General features: G+C 51.8%; 1 protein-coding gene across 5 annotated transcripts in view; it reads right to left on the bottom strand.

Annotated features, from left to right (window-relative positions):
* RAD50 (RAD50 double strand break repair protein) overlaps window positions 1–17,978 on the bottom strand; it is a 1,278,308-nt gene that overhangs the window by 657,471 nt on the left and 602,859 nt on the right. For all 5 annotated transcript variants that reach the window (XM_069652502.1, XM_069652503.1, XM_069652505.1 and 2 more), the window contains one exon: window positions 5,368–5,550. In XM_069652502.1, coding sequence (XP_069508603.1) covers window positions 5,368–5,550 — 183 coding nt within the window. The remainder of the gene's footprint in view (window positions 1–5,367; window positions 5,551–17,978) is intronic.

Genomic DNA, 17,978 nt, shown 5'->3' on the forward strand with positions numbered 1-17,978 from the left:
GTAGCGGGGACATCCTGAAGATGTAACTATCATGGGTGCTGCCAGGATATTTGGGATTAGCTTCAGTAATCATGCCCTTGGCATCACACACAATCTGAACATAGATGGAGTGCCAATGTTTACAGTTGCTGTAGATGTGCTCTATTGCTCGAGGTGGACGTAGAGAAACATGTGTGCAATCAATGACACCTAGCACTCTTGGGAAGTGTGCCATAAAAATCCTGGACCCCTGCTTGCCTTTCTGCATGTGTTCTGGGCATATAGATATGCCGGCGGACAGAAGGACGTGCTGTTATGATAGCCAACACCTGGTGTGCGCAGTGCGACTGCATGGCCTGGGAGATGCCACCGACTATGACGGTGGTACGCTGGAATGAACCACTGGCCAAAAAATGCAGAACAGGGAGCACCTTTTGCAAGGGGTTCAGTGCTTGGGAGCACAGCTGGGTGATGTGAGGTCATCTTCCCACTCTGTGACCAGGTGTAGGATGATATGGGGGGGAGCCTATACCTGCCATAGACCCGGTCATCAGGCATCCCAAAAAGGCTGAATCTTGGGTGGAAAATCCAGGCCCTGGCAATCCTCCTCCTGCAGTGTCCCAGGATGATAGCTGCAACAAATGGTGCATTCATCGTGGCTGTATCCGTGTGTTTGTTGATTGCGCATGCTTTTCATGCATTTGTTAATGTGCGCATTGAGGTTTACGCCTGCTATCGTGTGGCGTAGGTGTGTCTGGATTTGTGCGTGGGTTTTCACTCACTGGCGTTCCCTGTTCAATTCCATGAATATGGTTGTTTTGCGCGAGTATGGGTAGTGTGATTGTTTGACGCTGGAACGTCTCTCGTAACGCCCACATTTTCAACTCATTTCTCACCAGGCGCCATTACCTGGATTTAACAATTTCTAAATAATAGGACCATGCGTGTCTTCATGCCACTTACAGCAGCCAACCCCATCCCCATAACATGTGGGGTAACACAAGGTTCTTGTGTCTCCCCCACATTGTATAATATATTCACAAAGCCATTGTTCGATAGACCTCCTGGGTGTCACCTACACTAACTATGCAGATGACACCCAGATCCTCATACCTCTATCCGGCGAGTATGATAAGGACCTGGCTTTGGTGAATAAAATATACCTCATCATTCAGGCATGGATGGCCGCACATGGCCTATACCTGAATGATGACAAGACCGAGTTGCTTATACTTGGTTCCACACCCAAACTCAAACTAGGCCAGAAGTACACCACCTTTAATATCGATGGTAATTCCATTAAAGTGTCAAAAGAAGCAAAAACTCTAGGTTTCTACCTCGACTCTGCCTTCACTCTTAACAAGTTAGCGTCTTGGCATCCGCCACTGCCTACACTTGTAAGCTGATTGGAGCATGCAGACCATTTTTGTCGAAGGAAAGTTGCATTACCTTAGCGAGAGCACTTATACTCTCCAAATTGGATTACTGCGATGTTCTTTATCTGGGGGCCAACAAATACCTCATCAAGAAAATCCAAACGTTGCAAAATAATGCTTTAATAGCTGCTCTTGGTATAGCCAAGAGAGAACACATTTCAAATTTGAGGAGACAGTTTAAATGGCTCAATACTAAAGACAAAATCTTGCTCAAAACCCTATCCTTTACACATAAATGCCTCAACCATGTAGCTCCTATGTACCTCTCTGACAGAATCACTAAACAACCATCGAGCCGTCCGACTAGGACCAACAATTCAGCACGCCTAGCTGTGCCCAGATTGAAATAAAAAAATGCAGGCGGAACCAGCTTCACTGTCATGGCAGCTCAGGCCTGGAATGCCTTACCCCCCTCACTGAGAGCAGACCAACCCTTTTATTTGTTCAGGCGCAACATTATAAACTGGCTCATCACGAAGGACACCCATGGTCAGCCTTAATTATGCACATATCAGAACTTAGACCTTCCCATCCGTTAGCTCTGATTCCAACCTATTTCCTAGGTTGACTATGAAGTTTCTCTCCTCTCACTGTATATATGTATTCTTGTATGTACGCTGTTTGTTTGCATTTCTTACTGTATCCACTGTTATATTGTCGTCATTCCTTTCAAATGTTGTAACTAAGCTGAAAGTATTCCTGTAATTCACTGTGCTAAGGCGCCCAGATACCCTTGGGTCGGGTGCGCCATACAAATAAACAAACAAACCTTCAATCGGTATCACAGCAGCAACCTCTGTCCTTAACAAAAGTGCTACTACCCCCACCACACAGCTGTCAGTAAGATAGGATGATTTCATAGTAATAGTGCCGACATAGCATTCTACACCCACAGAGGGTTATATTTCCTTTTTGGGGCTAGCGCCTACCAATGGCTAGCAGCTAACTGAACTGATCAGTGCACCATTGGGTTCATTCGCCCAGCAATCCTCCATGTGTCCCTTTTTCCAGAGGCTCACTACACATCCCGCCTGTCCAAAACGTGATGCCTGGACATGGTTCAAAGGCCTCGTAGGGTTCCTTTTCCCGAGCATTGGCACTTCAACTTACAGGGCCGGTCTTCATGCCCTATCACTCCTCCTCAAACAGGTAGCCAATAACACCGCTAAAGGAATACAGGTACTTAAAAGCGAACACGTTGCACTCAGAACTATGATCCTCAAGAATAGAATGGCGCTTGATTATTTACTAGTGGCCCAAGGGGGTACCTGTAAAATGATTGGACAAGAATTCTGCATTCATAAAACATCTCCAAGGGGTTGGTACCACCATACACGTATAAACTAAGGTAATGCCGGCTCACTGTTAACTTGGAATCGAAACACTTTTGGATCACTGGGCTCTTCCATTCTAAATGGTATTTTAATCATTATTGTTACCATTGCCGCCTTTGCAATGATAGTTTTTCTTATTCGCTGCCTTCTGTCATGTCATGCTAGAGAGGTGGCTCACTTGCCCACCGAGGCGACTGCTGCCACTTGAAATCGATAGGTCTCAAATTACAGAGGACGCTTCAAATGACGCCTCTAATGAACAGGAAATGATAGATGTGTTCAGTCGAATGTCCAACACTGATTGGGCTGAATTTTTAAATAAGGACCTTTTAGGCCCACAATGTCTGTCTCTATGAACAACATCCTTTCAGTAGAAATACCTGTGCCTCTCCACCATATCCATATGTCACCCATATCCCTGGCTATCTTTGATGAGATTATACACCAATCCTGCTCCCTGTGTGGTCTACGCCCTGTACAGGGACGACCAAATGGGGGGTTGCAGTGGCAGGATTGCTATGCTATGCAATGTTATGCAGGATTGCTATGCTATGCAAGATTGTTATGCTATGGTAGACTACATTAGGCTCTCTCATACATTTAGGCCTCAAATCTTCCCTCTTCATGCAACACTCCGCAAAGGCCCAAACCCCTCCTAGGGCAGAGGACACATCAGAACTTCTCTTCCGCTTATTCTCTACAAGTATAGCATTAGCCCCATATATGGGAGATAACAGTACGTTTTCTGTGAATGCTGCATATCCATAATACAACACAATGTCCCTGCAGGGCTGTGTCACAAAGCCACAAGTGAGATGTCGACAGTTCTTACCAAATGTCTACAATATTGTGCCAAGTAACACTCCCCAATGTGAAAGTACTATAACATATTAGTGTTTGCCTATGATATGCTATATAACCGGCACTCTAGGGGTGGCCCCTAGAGAGCTCTATGTGCCGACTGCCTGAACACTTGTCCTGCTGTGTTCCCTGCTAAACAGCTGATCCCTCTGTATGCTGTGTATTTGCTATATAATACAAAAAGCTTGACTGACCACCAGTTTGTGTCTGATCTCCTTATTTGCTGCAAACTGAGGCTGGCTGAGGGGGGGGGTCTTGGAAAGGGGCCTTATCTTGGCACCACATTAGGTAATCTCAGCGCCTGTCAGAAATGTCTTGCAAACAAATTCAACAGTGTACCTTGATCCTACAAATGGATCTATAAAGTAAGTGGTTTGTGCTGACTTTAAACCCAGCGGATAGTCATGCTCATGAATGTACTGTGACGAATCGAGCAAATTTGTCCGTTCTCCACAAGGGGGTGCACCTTCCTGTGAGGCTAGGGAGGTGGGCCTGCTCCGCAATCCCCTCCCAAAGGGTAGAGGCAAGTGGGACCTTACCAGGAGAGGCTCCCCCTTTGGGGACAAGGGCTCCCGGTCCCTTGAGGAACTCCCTCAGGCTGACACCTTATGGCATATATGGAATGTGTTGCAACACAAGAAGACATGAACTATTACAACTGTGATGAAGAACCTACTCAGGGATAGCACATTCACTATACTGCAACGAGTACGTTAAAGGATGTACGTCCAGAGAATTAAGATCGAACAGCAGGAGATGAGAGAGAGAAAAGCAGATGCAGGCTGAGCAAAGTATTCAGCTGTGTGACGGCAGACGTGGAGGAGAAGGAGGAAGCCCACAAGTTTTAAACTCGCTCGTAAGGGCAATATGTGATGGCAGACTTGCAGCGGTCCCAAACGCTGAGACGGCGGCAGGGCACGAGCCCAGGAGAGGTGGTGGCAAGATCAATGGAAGAAATCTGTGATGGACAGTCAGTCCAGAGAACATTGCAGATAGGGAGGTCTCAGGGCATCCAGACATGCAGTTGAGTACCGGGAGAGCAAGAGACAACGAGAGAGAAAGAGAAGAGTCGAATGCCAAAGAGAATACAGCATTCATGGGGCACAAAGAGAGTTCCCGTGAGAGAAATCCTGCGAAATCATTCACCCTCAAGACCAAAGATTATAGGGAGACTGGCAGGTATGGGAAGATTGGAAGAAATCTTTATATCGCACAGGTAACTCGTCACAGTAGAGGAGGTGAAAAAGAGTTAACTTTGAAGCTGAATAGACACAAACGTTGGGGATCAAGAGAATCATATTGTGCAGTTAATGCGTCAGTCATAACACGTTTGTTAAGGATAAAACCAGATAGAGACGATGCTTGTGGACCATGAGAAAAGCTTGATGAGAGAGCGTGAGAGAGAGAGGTGCACAGGTAGCGATCACCCATAGCAATGGGGAAAGCTAGGCCTTCTACCTTTACTTTAATTAAAGAATACAGATCCTGTCATCTAAGAGTCAGTGTCCTCCTCCTGACGCACCACAGTATACAAACGGGTATCAAAGCTGACATATCAAACAACCTAGATCTTTTGATCAGTTAATTCATGTGATTTTGGGAACCTCAACTAAATGCTGGGTTTGAAATTCAACTAGACAACAGTTTGTGTGTTAGTCCAAAATAGAATTCCTGTAAGCTGTTCTTATTACATTATGGTAGATTCAGTACAACCTGAAGAGTACAACCAGAGAATGTAAAAGGAAGCAATACATTACTTTGTCTTTCTTCAGCATGTCTAGCTGGGTCCTTGCCATGGTATGCATGTTCAACTGCTCCATCTCTTGGTCCAACTTTCGAAGTGCTCGATCCAATTCGATCTTCTCCCTCTGAAGCTCTGTTACCTCCACTTTCAAGGCCTCAATGTTGCAGCTTTTCTCTGAGCTCTCAAGCTCACGCTCCTGAAACCATAAACAAAGAGTGGTTAAAGAAAAAGTGCGCTCATCTCTTAATGACAACTATGCTTCTGCTATTTACGATTAGGAGTTTTAGGGCTCTATCTGAATCTTCCAACCTTTAGAGGGATGAATTGGTGATACTTACAACTATATATGCATTTTTTTTGTGAATAAGATGTAGAGATGAATTTACCTTAGAAGATGCCCAGTTATGTAGATGCAGTGCATTCCACCCCGGAGGATGGATGTTAGGGCAGAATTCCATTTTTGGGGTTTTCTTGGACCCCTTTTGGGAGTCCCTTAAACTTTTTGCTGCTGGCTTTCCTATTTTTGTCTGCTCACTTTTGGTTAAATTGAGGGTTTTTTAGCCTCACCCACGTGCCCAACTCACGTTTTGGGGGCAATGTCAGTTCCTAGGTTTGCCAGTGCAGGGAGACTTGTTGTCCCATTTACAAAAGTTTGTGTTTTCATTTGTAGAACACACCCCCTTAAGCAGAGTGCTACATGGACATCGAGTCTCTTTTTCTATGACAACAATTTTTCTACCTTTGTGATGTGCCTAAAAAAGGATGTCGACAGTGAACCATTTTTTACATCTTTTTGCAGGGCAATATTGTGCACCACCTTTTTACACCAATAATGACATTTTTATCACCATCTACTCAAAATGGGTTCCTCTCGTGTCCAAAGTCCTACCCTTTGGCCATCACCATAGCCTCCAAGAGTGGAAATATTCATATAACGGCCTGAACTCTCAAGGGGCCCTGCTCAGGACTCCCTGTTAGTGCCTTTTGTGAGTGGAACTGGCTTGAAATGAGATTGACACAGTCTGTTCCGAATCCAGTATTCTTGCAGTGTAGGTCTGTACTGGGCAGATGTGGGGTAGTTTGTCCAGAATTTTGGAGGCATTGCCTGTTTGAATTGAGTAGATCCCTTTGACTGGACGTCTGGAGAAGCCCCCAGCCTATCAGAGTATAGAAGACATCCCTGAGGTCGAATGGAATATTAATGGTATTTATAAAAGTATTAGCAAAGGAAACTGCCAAAGGCTCTTGGTGCCATTTTCTGCAATCAGGGAATACCCAGATAGGTGCCTTCCTCCCCAGGACATGTGGGATCAACCTGTTCTGTGTCCTGCATGGTCATCCTGCCGTTAGTGATACGATAGGAGTCATTTATAACGCACCTGTACACAAATGTTTCTAGGCGCAACAAGACAAGGAAGGGAAGAAAGGGGGAGAACAAAACAAACGATATTACTAGGCCTTGTGTCATTCAGATCGTGTGTAATATGCAAAAGTGCAGGGAGGAGGTGCCAGGGGGAGGGTATGGGGAAGTACAATCCGGGCAGCATTGCTCTGAGTAACTGCAGCCAGGGCAGCGCGGCTCTGGGAAGGTGCAATGAGGCAGGGGACTAAAGGGTTCCAGATAAAGCCCCTACATGCTTGGTAGGCCTGAAAGCAGTGCAGGGGCTGCTGGACAGGAGTGGGGCTGCAACCCGTGAGATTATGAGGGTAGCCAGGCAACCAGTCAGCGCAGCATACAGGTCGGTCTGCAGGGGAGAGAAAGAAAGAAAGCAGAAGCAAAAAGAAAAGTTCTTGAGCTGCATCCAGAACTTCAGGTGGTCCGGCTTAAGTTTGAGAGAGGCAGGGAGGCCATTCCAGAAGGAGGCACCAGCAGAAGAGAGAGAGATCTACCCCCCACTCTCTGCCTGCTGAGCGAAGGGCTCGAGAAGGAAGGTGTTTAGGAAGAGAGAGAGTTGGATATAGTGCAGGCCCTGCCCCAGAAAGCCTTATGGACAATGCAGAGGATCTTGTTGTTCCTTGCAGCCACCAGTTGAGAGATTTCAGAACTGGAGAGATACGGTCCCGAGGCTTGAGGCCAAGGACAAGTCTTGCTGTCCTGTTCTGGATAGTTGGAGAGGGCGGAGAGTAGAGGAAGGCAGATTGAGAAAAAGGCTGTTGCAGTAGTCCAGCCTAGATAGAACTAGGGCTCTGGAGACAGTGAGCTTCTGGGGGAAAGTGAGGAAAGGAAGAATACCTTCTGAGGAGTTGCAGCTGGTAGTGGAATTTCTTCGCAAGGTCTGTGATGTGAGGAGAGAGTGGAGTCGAAGATGACACCAAGGTTTTTAGCCTCAAAGGAAGGCAGAGGAAGAGGGACCAAAGAGGGCGGGCAGAATGAGAGAGAAAAAGCGGGGGCAGGGGTCCCAATGAGGAGGATCTCAGTCTTACTGGCATTAAGGCAGAGATCGCTGGAGGCGCACCACTCCTGAATCAGGGATAGACAGTCAGGAATGAGCAAGAGAGGAGAGGAGCCTGAGGGTAGCCTGAAGGAGAGCCGAGTGTCATCCGCATAACACTGAAAGTTAGAGAGGAAGGTAGAGATAAGGTGGGCCAAAGGGGCCAAGTAGACATTGAAGAGCCATGGTGAGAGGTTAGGATGTATGCGATTTCTTCGAAAATATTTCACATAATGGAGATTTCACCCAATCCATTTCACCGAAATACTAAATGTATGCTTTACTTTTTCTACTTTCTCTTTTATTTTATAATACGGGGGGAGACTCCCCACAGCCCCCTCACGCCTCCCTACCCTAACTTATACCCTTACCTCGCACTCCACCTATTATGCATTACACATATAACATTTCACCTACCATTTTCTGTGAAATCTCATTAGGTGAAATGCTATTCAATAAAATCTACAGTAACAGAGAGGTTAGAGCGCTGGAGAACACCACATGCGGAGAGAGAGGTGGTGGAGAGAAATGACCGAAGTTGGACTTGGGAGGGACGATCCAGGAGGAAGGAGGTCAACCTAGCCAGGCCTGATCCGTGATGCCCAGGTTCTCACGGAGACGACTGATCAGGATGGCATGATTGACCATGTCAAAAGCAGAGGAAAGATCAAGGAGGATGAGGACAGAAGGAAGGCTATAATCGAGATTAGTGAACAGATCTTCACGGGTGTTCAGGAGAGCAGTATCTGTGTATGTTGCTGCTCTGAATCCAGACTGATGGTCATTGAGACAACCCACAAATTCAGTGTGGAGAGTAAGCTGGGAGATGGCCAGCTTTTCTAGGAGTTTGCCCAGGAAAGGAGTGATAGAGATCATGCGGCAGTTTGCTGGACAGGAAGGATCGGCAGAAGGCTTTTTCAGGACGGGGTGCACAAGGGAGTGCTTAAGGGGAGAAGGGAAAGTTCCAGTGGAAAAAAAGAGATTGCAGAAATCGGCCAGGGATGGATGAAGGGTGTCAATGTGGTCCTTGATGGTTCTGGAGGAGCAGGGAAGCACCTGCTTGGACGACACTTTCATAGATCGGCCTTGTCTAGAAACCTCATCAGGAGTGGTCGGAGAGGGAGAGGCGGCTAGAGGGGGGCCAATAGAGGTAGAGGAAGAGGAGAGAGAAGACAGGATGTCCTGAGTTTTAGTGGTGTAGTGAGAAGCCAGAGCCGTACAGATGGCCTGGGAGGGAACGGGAGAGGTGGAGACTGCTGAAGGATTGTCCAGCTCCTTGCAGATTTTAAGGAATTTGGCTTGTTGTTAGAGGCCGCAGAGACGTGGGCTTGGATGTGGGCTCTCTTCTTGGTCAGGACAGAGTCTGTATTGCCTTTGGAGCAGGAGGCCGGGCAGTTTGTCAGAGGATGCGTCTGATGCCCTCCACTTCCTCTCAGCCACCCTACACTTGCGTTTCAGGGTGGCGAGATCAGAGTCATACCAAGAGTTGCACTTGGAGGTAGGCTTCTGACAGATTCTCATGACAGGGGTAAGGACATCCAGAGTGTTGGAGATAGGAAGAAGCAGGTTAGAGAGGGCTGCGTCAGGGTGTGAGTCAGCTACAGGCGTAGGAGGAGCAGAGAATGACACACGCTTCATGGGCTGAATGACCGAGAAGGTAGGGAGCAGTGCTGGGGTCGTCGTCGCCTGGGCGACAGAGCTTCAGGTGAGAGGAGAGCAGAAAGTGGTCTGTCCAAGAGAGAGGAGTGGTGAAAGGGTTAGAGAGGGGGGGGTGTCTGAGGAGATGCGAAGATCCAGGGTGTGTCCGGCAGAGTGTGTCGGACCAGAGGGTAGAATGGAAAGAGAGAGTGTTGCAGAAGTTGCGGAAGAGCCCAGAGGAGGGATTAGAAGCATCCAAATGGATGTTGAGGTCACTGAGGAGAAGTTGATAGGTAGCGGCAAGGAGCGAAGAGGAGAGGTCAGCCCACTGAGAGGAAGAAGGCGACCTGGCCAGGTGGCATGTAGATGGTGGCGACAGTCAGAGAGAGAGATAGGGAGCCTGCAGACCAGGCATTCAAAGGAGGAGTAGGCCCAGAAGCAGGGACCTACTCTGGAAAGATCAGAGCTATTCCACCTCTGGGACGGTTGGTTCTGGGTTCGGAGATGATATGCCGTCAGGGATGAGAGTGTGAAAACTCGTGACAGAGCTGGCCGTGAAACATGTCTCGGTGAGAGCAAGGACATCCAGGTCAAGTTCAGGAGGTGGTTTGACAGCAAGGCGAGAGTTGAGAGTGGCGAGAGTTGAGAGTAGTGAAGTGGAGCAGGTTGTCACATTTGAAAGTCTTCCATGGAGCCGTACAAGCCTGAGGTACGCCCTGCGGAGGTGGTTGAGGGGCCACGAGAGTGGGCAGTGGAGGTAGAAGGAGATGGCAAAGTAGCCAGAGAGGATGATGAGGGTGCCAGAGAGGTGGTGGAAGAAGGAGATGGCGGAGGAGCTAGAGAGGAGCTGGTGGGAGTAGCAGGAGAAGGAAGGAAGTTGATAAGACGTGGGAGACGCCTATCGAAAAGGAGGAGATTGGGCTGAGGGCCCTGGACCAAGATGGTGCCATTCAGATAGACATTAATGATGGTCTTAGAGGAGTGGAAAGAGGTCAAGAGGACCTCCCACCGCATGCCACATTAATGGAAGAGAAGGAAAAAGGAGAGAGAACAGAGACCATATGAGGGGTCCATAGGTCTGGAGAGGGAACGACAGAGGATGTCGGTAAGACTCTGTCTGGAGTAAGCAATGATGTAGGTATCAGCAATAGGGAGGCCTGGGTTGGAGATCAGGATGTCCCTCTTGAACTTCTTCCTTCCTGACTTAGGGAGAGGGATAGAATAGGAGATAGAGTAGCAGTTAGAGAAAATAGGGGAGAAGGAAAGCACCATATAGGGTGTGAGGAGGAAGTGGGAGAAGGAGGGATCGAAAGAGTGAGGATGCAGGATGCGCAGAGGGAGGTTGAGGGGGTCACACAGTAGGGCGCACACAGAAGCGGTAGACAGGTACAACTCAACAAAGGGTAACCCCAGCTGGATCAGGTCCTGGAGAATGGGAGATAGCCTAAAGGACACAGATCACAGTACAGCAGTAACTACAGTTGGAGGGGGGGGGCCTAGCGAGTCAGAGTGAGCCTAAGGGCACAGTTCACAGTACAATAATAACCGCAAATAAGGGGACCTAGAGAAAAGACAGAATACAAAGTATAGCTAACCGCTGGAAGGGGAGAGCCTTTGCAGGGACAAAGTACATTAAGTCAGACGGTTCGGTGGAAATACGTGCTAAGGCTTAGAAGTTAAGTGAGTGAGTTTGTGGATGCTCCCCCTTCCCTTACCTTTCGGACGCAGATGATCGACGACTGCATTGTGCGTTCCCACTCTGCGCTGCTACCCCTTCGCTGACAAACACCTGGGTCACACAACACAGCGGCCTTGTCCTGCAAGGGCTTTGCTGCAGAGGGTCCGGTCCTCGGTTCTTAAAGGTTTGGCTGTGTGAACGTAGCCGCAACGTATTAAGTATTGACGGGGCATCTCCTTCGCACCTGTGTCGCACAACACTGTGGCTTTGTCCTGCGAGGGCTTTGCCACATAGGGTCCTATCCTCTGTTCTTAAAGGTTTGGATGCGCGGACAAAGACTACATTACCCAGAACGCACGCGCCATTGGCGCGCGCGCTTTCGCAAGTAGCTGGTTAAGTAGCTGTTTGCTGGCTCGTGCACTTGTGTAAGCACTGAGCCGCGATTTGCAGTGTGTATAATTTGCCTGATGGAACTGAGATCAGCTGTTCCTGGGCCGTCGGAATGTGTAGGTAAGCCGACCTTTAATACTTCGTTGAAAACCTGGAGAAACCCCCCCAGTAGAACGCATGATCCGCTCGACTAGAGCTTGTGCCCGTAAAATAATTAGTCATCCAGGGCTACTCCTTGACACAAAACTAGCGAAAATGACTAGTTTTTCTCCATCATTGAATGCAATAAAGAGGCAGAAACTAACTGTCTGAATGCAGATGTAATAGATTCAAGGTGCAAATATATAATGAATGATCTCTGTGTAAGCCTGCCCTGTATAGGAACCAAATTGATTGCACAAGTACTTCAATACCCAAAAAGAATAGTCACTTTGGTTGATGAAGTTGATTTAAACCACTCTGACAAGACAAAGGAAGGAAGTACATGTATAAAAGGATGATATAATACTGAGTGTCAGTGTGGAACAAGATGTATTGTAAGGAACAAGTTACTTACCTGTAACTGTTGTTCTCCAGCATGGGTCTGGCATGGATTCACATGCTCATGAATATTCCCCGTCGTCAGGCTGGGAATCCTCGGTAAAGAAAAAACCAGTATCAGTTTCGTTTCTGATCTGTCTTTCGTAGTAATAACCAATCACTGGTCTCTGCGTCATACTGACCACAGCCAATGACTGCCCTCTACCTAAGCACCGCCTCTGGCAGCCATCTTCAGATTTGGAAGCACGTGAAGTGGCAGTATGACCAAGTGAAGAGCCGCAGAGGGGTAGGCGGGAGGGTTCGCATGTGAATCCATGCCAGACCCATGCTGGAGAACAACAGTTACAGGTAAGTAACTTGTTCCTTCTCCAGCATGGGGTCTGGCATGGATTCACATGCTCATGAATAAAGAATACATAGCAGTACACACATGCACAACCACGGGAGGTGGCAAAGGCTCAACATTAAGCATTACATCAAACTCAACATTAAGCATCTTACCTCCTCACCAGGCTCACCTCAGGCGAACAGGTTGCGCAGCACTGCTTGGCCGACCCTGGACTCCTCCCTGGAATCCCGATCGACGCAGTAGAACTTTGTGAAGGTGTGCGTCGACCTCCACGTAGCAGCCCTGCATATGTCCAGCAGGGGCACACCAGAAAGGAACGCTGTGGTAGCTGCGATCGCTCTGGTGGAATGGGCTCTCGGACGGGCAGGCAGCGGTCGGTTTGCCAACCGATGACAGTACATGATACAGCCGGAGAGCCATCTGGAAATGGAAGCCTTCGAGAGAGCCTTCCCCTGATTGACAGGTCCAAAGTTCACAAAGAGTTGTGACGTCTTCCGAAAACCCTTCGTGCGGTCCACGTAGAACTTCAGCGCTCTAGCTACATCCAGCGAGTGCAAAGTCCTCTCAGCCGGCGACGAAGGCGACGGGAAGAACACAGGTAACACCAAGGGTTCGTTGAGATGGAAGTCCGACGGTACCTTGGGCATGAAGGAGGGGTGCGTCCTGAGCACTACCCTCGTGTCGTGGAAAGTCAAGTACGGGGCCTTGCAGGAAAGGGCCTGGATCTCTCCCACTCGTCGTGCGGAGGTGATGGCCACAAGAAAAGCTGTTTTCCACGATAGAAACTTCAACGGGGCCGAGTGCAGAGGCTCGAACGGAGGTCCCATGAGCTTGGTCAGCACCACGTTGAGCTCCCACGCCGGGGCCGGAGCCTTCACCGGCGGGAACGATCTGAACAGTCCCTTCATGAACTCTTTCACCAGACGATGAGACCACAAGGACGTATGCCCCGTGGTTCTGGTGTATCGGGAGATCGCAGCAAGATGAATCTTGATGGACGCGTGTGCCAGACCAGCTTTGGCCAGCGTCAGCAGGTACGGCAGTACTTGGGGGGCCGTAATCCGTAGAGGGTTAATCTTCTGTGCGTGGCACCAGACAGAGAACCTCTTCCATTTGTGTCCGTAGCATTTAAGAGTCGAGGGCGCCCTGGCCTTTGCAAGAACCTCTCTGCAATCGGCCGGTATGTCGTATCCTCCAAACTCTAGCGCTGCAGGAGCCAGGCCTGCAAGTTCAGCGACTTCGGGTCGTGGTGGAGGATGGCGCCTCCTTCCCTGGAGAGTAGATCCGCGTCCGCCGGCAGCTTGATCGGCGGGGACGCTGACAAGTCCAGAAGGTCCGGGAACCATATCTGCCTCGGCCACGCAGGTGCGACGAGGATCATCCTGCACCGTGACCTCTTGAGCTGGTTGACGAGCCGGATTAGCAGAGGCAAGGGAGGGAACGCGTAGAGGAACAGGCCCTCCCAGGGGAACGAGAAAGCATCGCCCATGCTCCTCGTCTGGGGAAACCTGCTGGCGAACCTCCGGCACTTGGTGTTCGTCGCCGTCGCGAACAGGTCGATCTGGGGTGTGCCCCACCGTCGGAAGAGGCGATCCACCAGATCCTGCCGTAGTTCCCACTCGTGGCACGAGCGCAGCTCCCTGCTGAGTGAGTCGGCGATGGTGTTTTTTATCCCTGCCAGATGAAACGGCACCAGAAAAATCCCTTGGGCAACGGCCCAATGCCACAGGTCCTGCGCCTCCTTGGACAGCGCTGGGGACCTGGTTCCGCCCTGTTTCCTGATGTAAAACATGGTGGTGGTGTTGTCGGTGAAGATCCTCACCACCTTGCCCTTGAGGGACGGAAGGAAGGACCTGAGGGCCCAAAACACTGCACGGAGCTCCAGGACGTTGATATGCAGGGACTTCTCCGTCGGGAGCCAGAGTCCCCTTGCGTGCAGATTTTCGGTGTGCGCTCCCCACCCTTCCAGGGAGGCATCCGTGGTCACGGTCTCCTGGTGGGCTGGGGTCTGGAAGTCCATGCCCGCCGTCAAATGCGCGCGGGTGCCCCACCACCGTATCGCTCGTCGGAAACTCTCGTCGAGCTTGATCCTTTCCTCGAAGCTGCCCGTCGTCTGGATCCAGCGCGCATCCAGGAATTCTTGCAACGGGTGCATCCGGAGCCTGCACATGGGAATGAGGAAGATGCAGGAAGACATCATCCCGAGGAGGGACTTGATGGACCTCACTTTGGCCGCGTCGGCCACCAACCTCCGTTGCACCTTGCCCAAGATGGTCCTGGTCCTCTCCTCCGACGGGGAGGCCAGAAGGGACACTGTGTCGAGCCTGGCTCCCAGAAACAGTGCGACTTGCGCGGGCACCAGGTGGGATTTGGCGTAGTTCACGGAGAATCCCAGGTCCGTGAGGAGTTGGACGGTCCTTGCCGTGTGGACCACGGCGAGCTCCCTCGTCTTGGCGCGGATGAGCCAGTCGTCCAGGTAGGGGTAGACGTGAATCCCCTCGCGGCGCAGCTGCGCCGCCACCGGTGCGAGGCACTTGGTGAATACCCTGGGTGCCGACCGTAGTCCGAAGGGAAGGGCTTTGAACTGGTAATGACGCCCTTGGACCACGAATCTGAGGAATTTGCGGTGCCCCTTTAGGATGGGAATGTGGAAGTAGGCATCCTCCAAATCCAACGACGATAGGAAGTCTCCTTCCTCCAGCTGACCCAGGACGTGCTGGAGGGTGACCATCCGGAACTTCTGCGCCTTGATGAACTTGTTCAGACGTCGCAGGTCCAGGATGGGGCGCCATCCTCCCGTCTTCTTCTTCACGAGGAAGTATCTCGAGTAGACTCCGGAGCCCCGAAGCCTCTTTGGGACGAGTTCGATGGCGCCCTTTCTGAGCATCGCCTTTACCTCCAGGAGAAGTTGAGGGACGTGAAGTTCTTTCCTGGCCACGGGGGGGACGCGCGGGCACCTTCTTTGAAACTCGAGCGCGTGGCCCCAGGCCAGGGCGTCCAGCACCCAACGGTCGGTGGAGATGGACTCCCACACGCTGACGAAGCCCGCCAGCCGGCCTCCCACCGGGGTGCTTCGGTGGGGGCCCGACCCCACGGCCGGTTCAATCCTGCTTGGGCGCGGCCTTGCCGCCTTGACCTCCTTGGCGACGACGGCGGGGTCCGCTAGACTTGCCTCGTCCTCTGTAGGCCTCTTGCGACGACGAGCGGGCCGCTTGACGGTAGGAAGCGAAACCGCCGCCGGAACCTTTGGAGGCGCCCTTGCCTCCGCCGCTCCGAAAGGGCGTCCGTCGTTGCTGCAGAACCCCAAGGGCCCGGGCAGTCTCAGTATCCGCCTTGATGGCCTGAAGGGAATCGTCCACTGTCTTCCCAAACAGGTTGTTCCCGTCGAAGGGCATGTCCAGGACTCTGGTCTGGACGTCCTGCCGGAAATCCGTAGCTTTGAGCCATCCACGACGTCGAAGGCAAACGCCGTTGCCCAGCTGGCGGAACCCGGTGTCGGCGATGTCCGTCGCCACGGTGATGGCGTGGTCCGAGGCCACCTCACCTTCCTGCAGGATCTCAAGGGCCTCCGCCCTCTTGTCGTCCGGCAGAAAATCCAGCAGGGGAGCTATCTTGTACCAGAGCTCCCTGTCATAGCGGGCCACGATAGCCAAGGCGTTGGCCGCTTTAATCGTCGTCGCTGCCGACGAGATGACTCTACGTCCCATAGCATCCAATTTCTTTCCCTCGCCGTCCGGCGGGGAAGTCGATGTGGAGGCCGCACCCCCCCCCGCTTTCTTCCTGGCTGCCGCGGAGACGACGGAGTCCGGGGTAGGCTGCGCCCGGAGGCACAGGGGGGCCGTGTCCGGGACCCGGTACTTTTTCTCGTACCGGTCTCTTCTAGCTGGCGTCGTGGAAGGGTTCTTGAGGAGGGAAAGGCCCTCATCCCAAATGTCGTCCAACAGAGGCACTGAGAGGACCGTCTTCCTCTTGGCCTCGCGCCGCTGATAAAGGAAGCCTTCCTTTTTCTTCTCCTCAGGGCAGAGTTGGAAAAGCTCGGAAGCCCTGGAGATCATGGAGTGGAAAGATCCGATCTCGTCGGGCGGAGAAGCCCTGGTGGGAGGCGACGACGGAAAATCCTCGTCGTATGCCTCGTCGTCCGTACCCGTCGCTGCCGTGTCAGTCCCCGTATCATCCCCTCGGGTGGACGGGGAGGAGGGCTGGAAGGGGCGCGACGGTTGAAAAGGAGGTGGTGGATGGATCCTTCTTTTCTTGGTAGGGGGAACACCAGAAGGTCCCGGTTCTGGATCCCCCGACGGGAGAGGTTCCTCCGTCGGTAACGGTAGCCTCGTCCTTATCTCGGAGCATAAGGACTGTATGGCCAACAAAATGGCCGCCGAGTTGTCTTGCGGCGCTGGCAGAGGGGAATCCGACGGGCGAGCAGGGGCCCCGTCGGTATCCTCGACGATGTCGTCATCGTCACCTGCGTCGGGGTCCATTCCGACGGGCTGGCCTTCTTCCACGCCTAGGCCGTGGCTTAAGACCTCGATCAGCTCCTCTTCTGAGGTTGAGGCCGAATCTCCGACGACGCCCTGCCCCCCCTTCTTCTTCCCCACGGAGGGTTTCACGGGGGTCCTATCGATGGGCACAAAGGAAGACTCCCTCCGAGGAGGCAGGGAGATTCTGGGCCCTGAGGTCGCCACCACTGGTGCAGCCACCACAGGCTGAGCCAGGGCCGCCGCGACCGTTTCGATAGAGGGCTTGGTCGGATGGATCAAGGCCTTCACCACCTTAGGTGCGCTCACCGCCTTATCCTTGAGGGAGGGGGCACTGCCACGCTCCTCCTCTGCCTTAGAGCTCGACCGGGGCCTCTCCAGGAGCTTCGCCGGGTGCTCGGCCTTCCTCTTACCCGACCCAGAGCGTTGGCTCGTGGTTGATGGTGCCGGGGAGGGTGCGCCCTGCCTGGCGCCCGTAGAGCCCGACCGTTCGGCGCTCCCGGTGCCAGCGGACTCGCGGTGCTTGGCCTTATGTTGGGCCCCCGTCGCCGGGGCGCCCTCAAAGGTCTTAGAAGACCGCTCGGATTTCTTCTTCTTCTCGCCAGGCGGGCTCTTACCCTCCAGCCAGTTGGCGAGACGTTGATGGCGGTCCTTCATGGTCCGTTCCGACATGTTGCCGCAAAACGCACAGTCCTTCTCCACGTGCGTCTTGTCCTCATGAAGGCAGTAAAGGCAGAAAGAGTGTTCGTCCTCCTTGAAGACGTTCTGCAGCTGGCATCCAGGGCAGACCCTGAACAGCTTTCCGGGCGTCGAGCTTCCCTTCTCCTGGGCCATCTCCGAGACCGGGCCTGAGAAGCTTCTGGATTCCTCCGAAGTGTAGCTCGAAGAAATCTTCACCCTTGAGGGGCACAGATGAATCCGACACGGGTCCCCGTTGATCGGATGTAGGATCGGTGGAGCTTGAGGCTCTTTGACCGAAAGAATCGAAGTTTTTTGTGAAAAAAGCGCGAAAAATAGCACTAACGCTCGAGAGCAATAGCACGAGGATCCCAACACATGAACGTGCGGTAAAAATCTGAAGATGGCTGCCAGAGGCGGTGCTTAGGTAGAGGGCAGTCATTG

This window comes from Ambystoma mexicanum, chromosome 3p (genome assembly GCF_040938575.1).
Source record: "Ambystoma mexicanum isolate Mex_15411 chromosome 3p, UKY_AmexF1_1, whole genome shotgun sequence".
NCBI lineage: Eukaryota > Metazoa > Chordata > Amphibia > Caudata > Ambystomatidae > Ambystoma > Ambystoma mexicanum.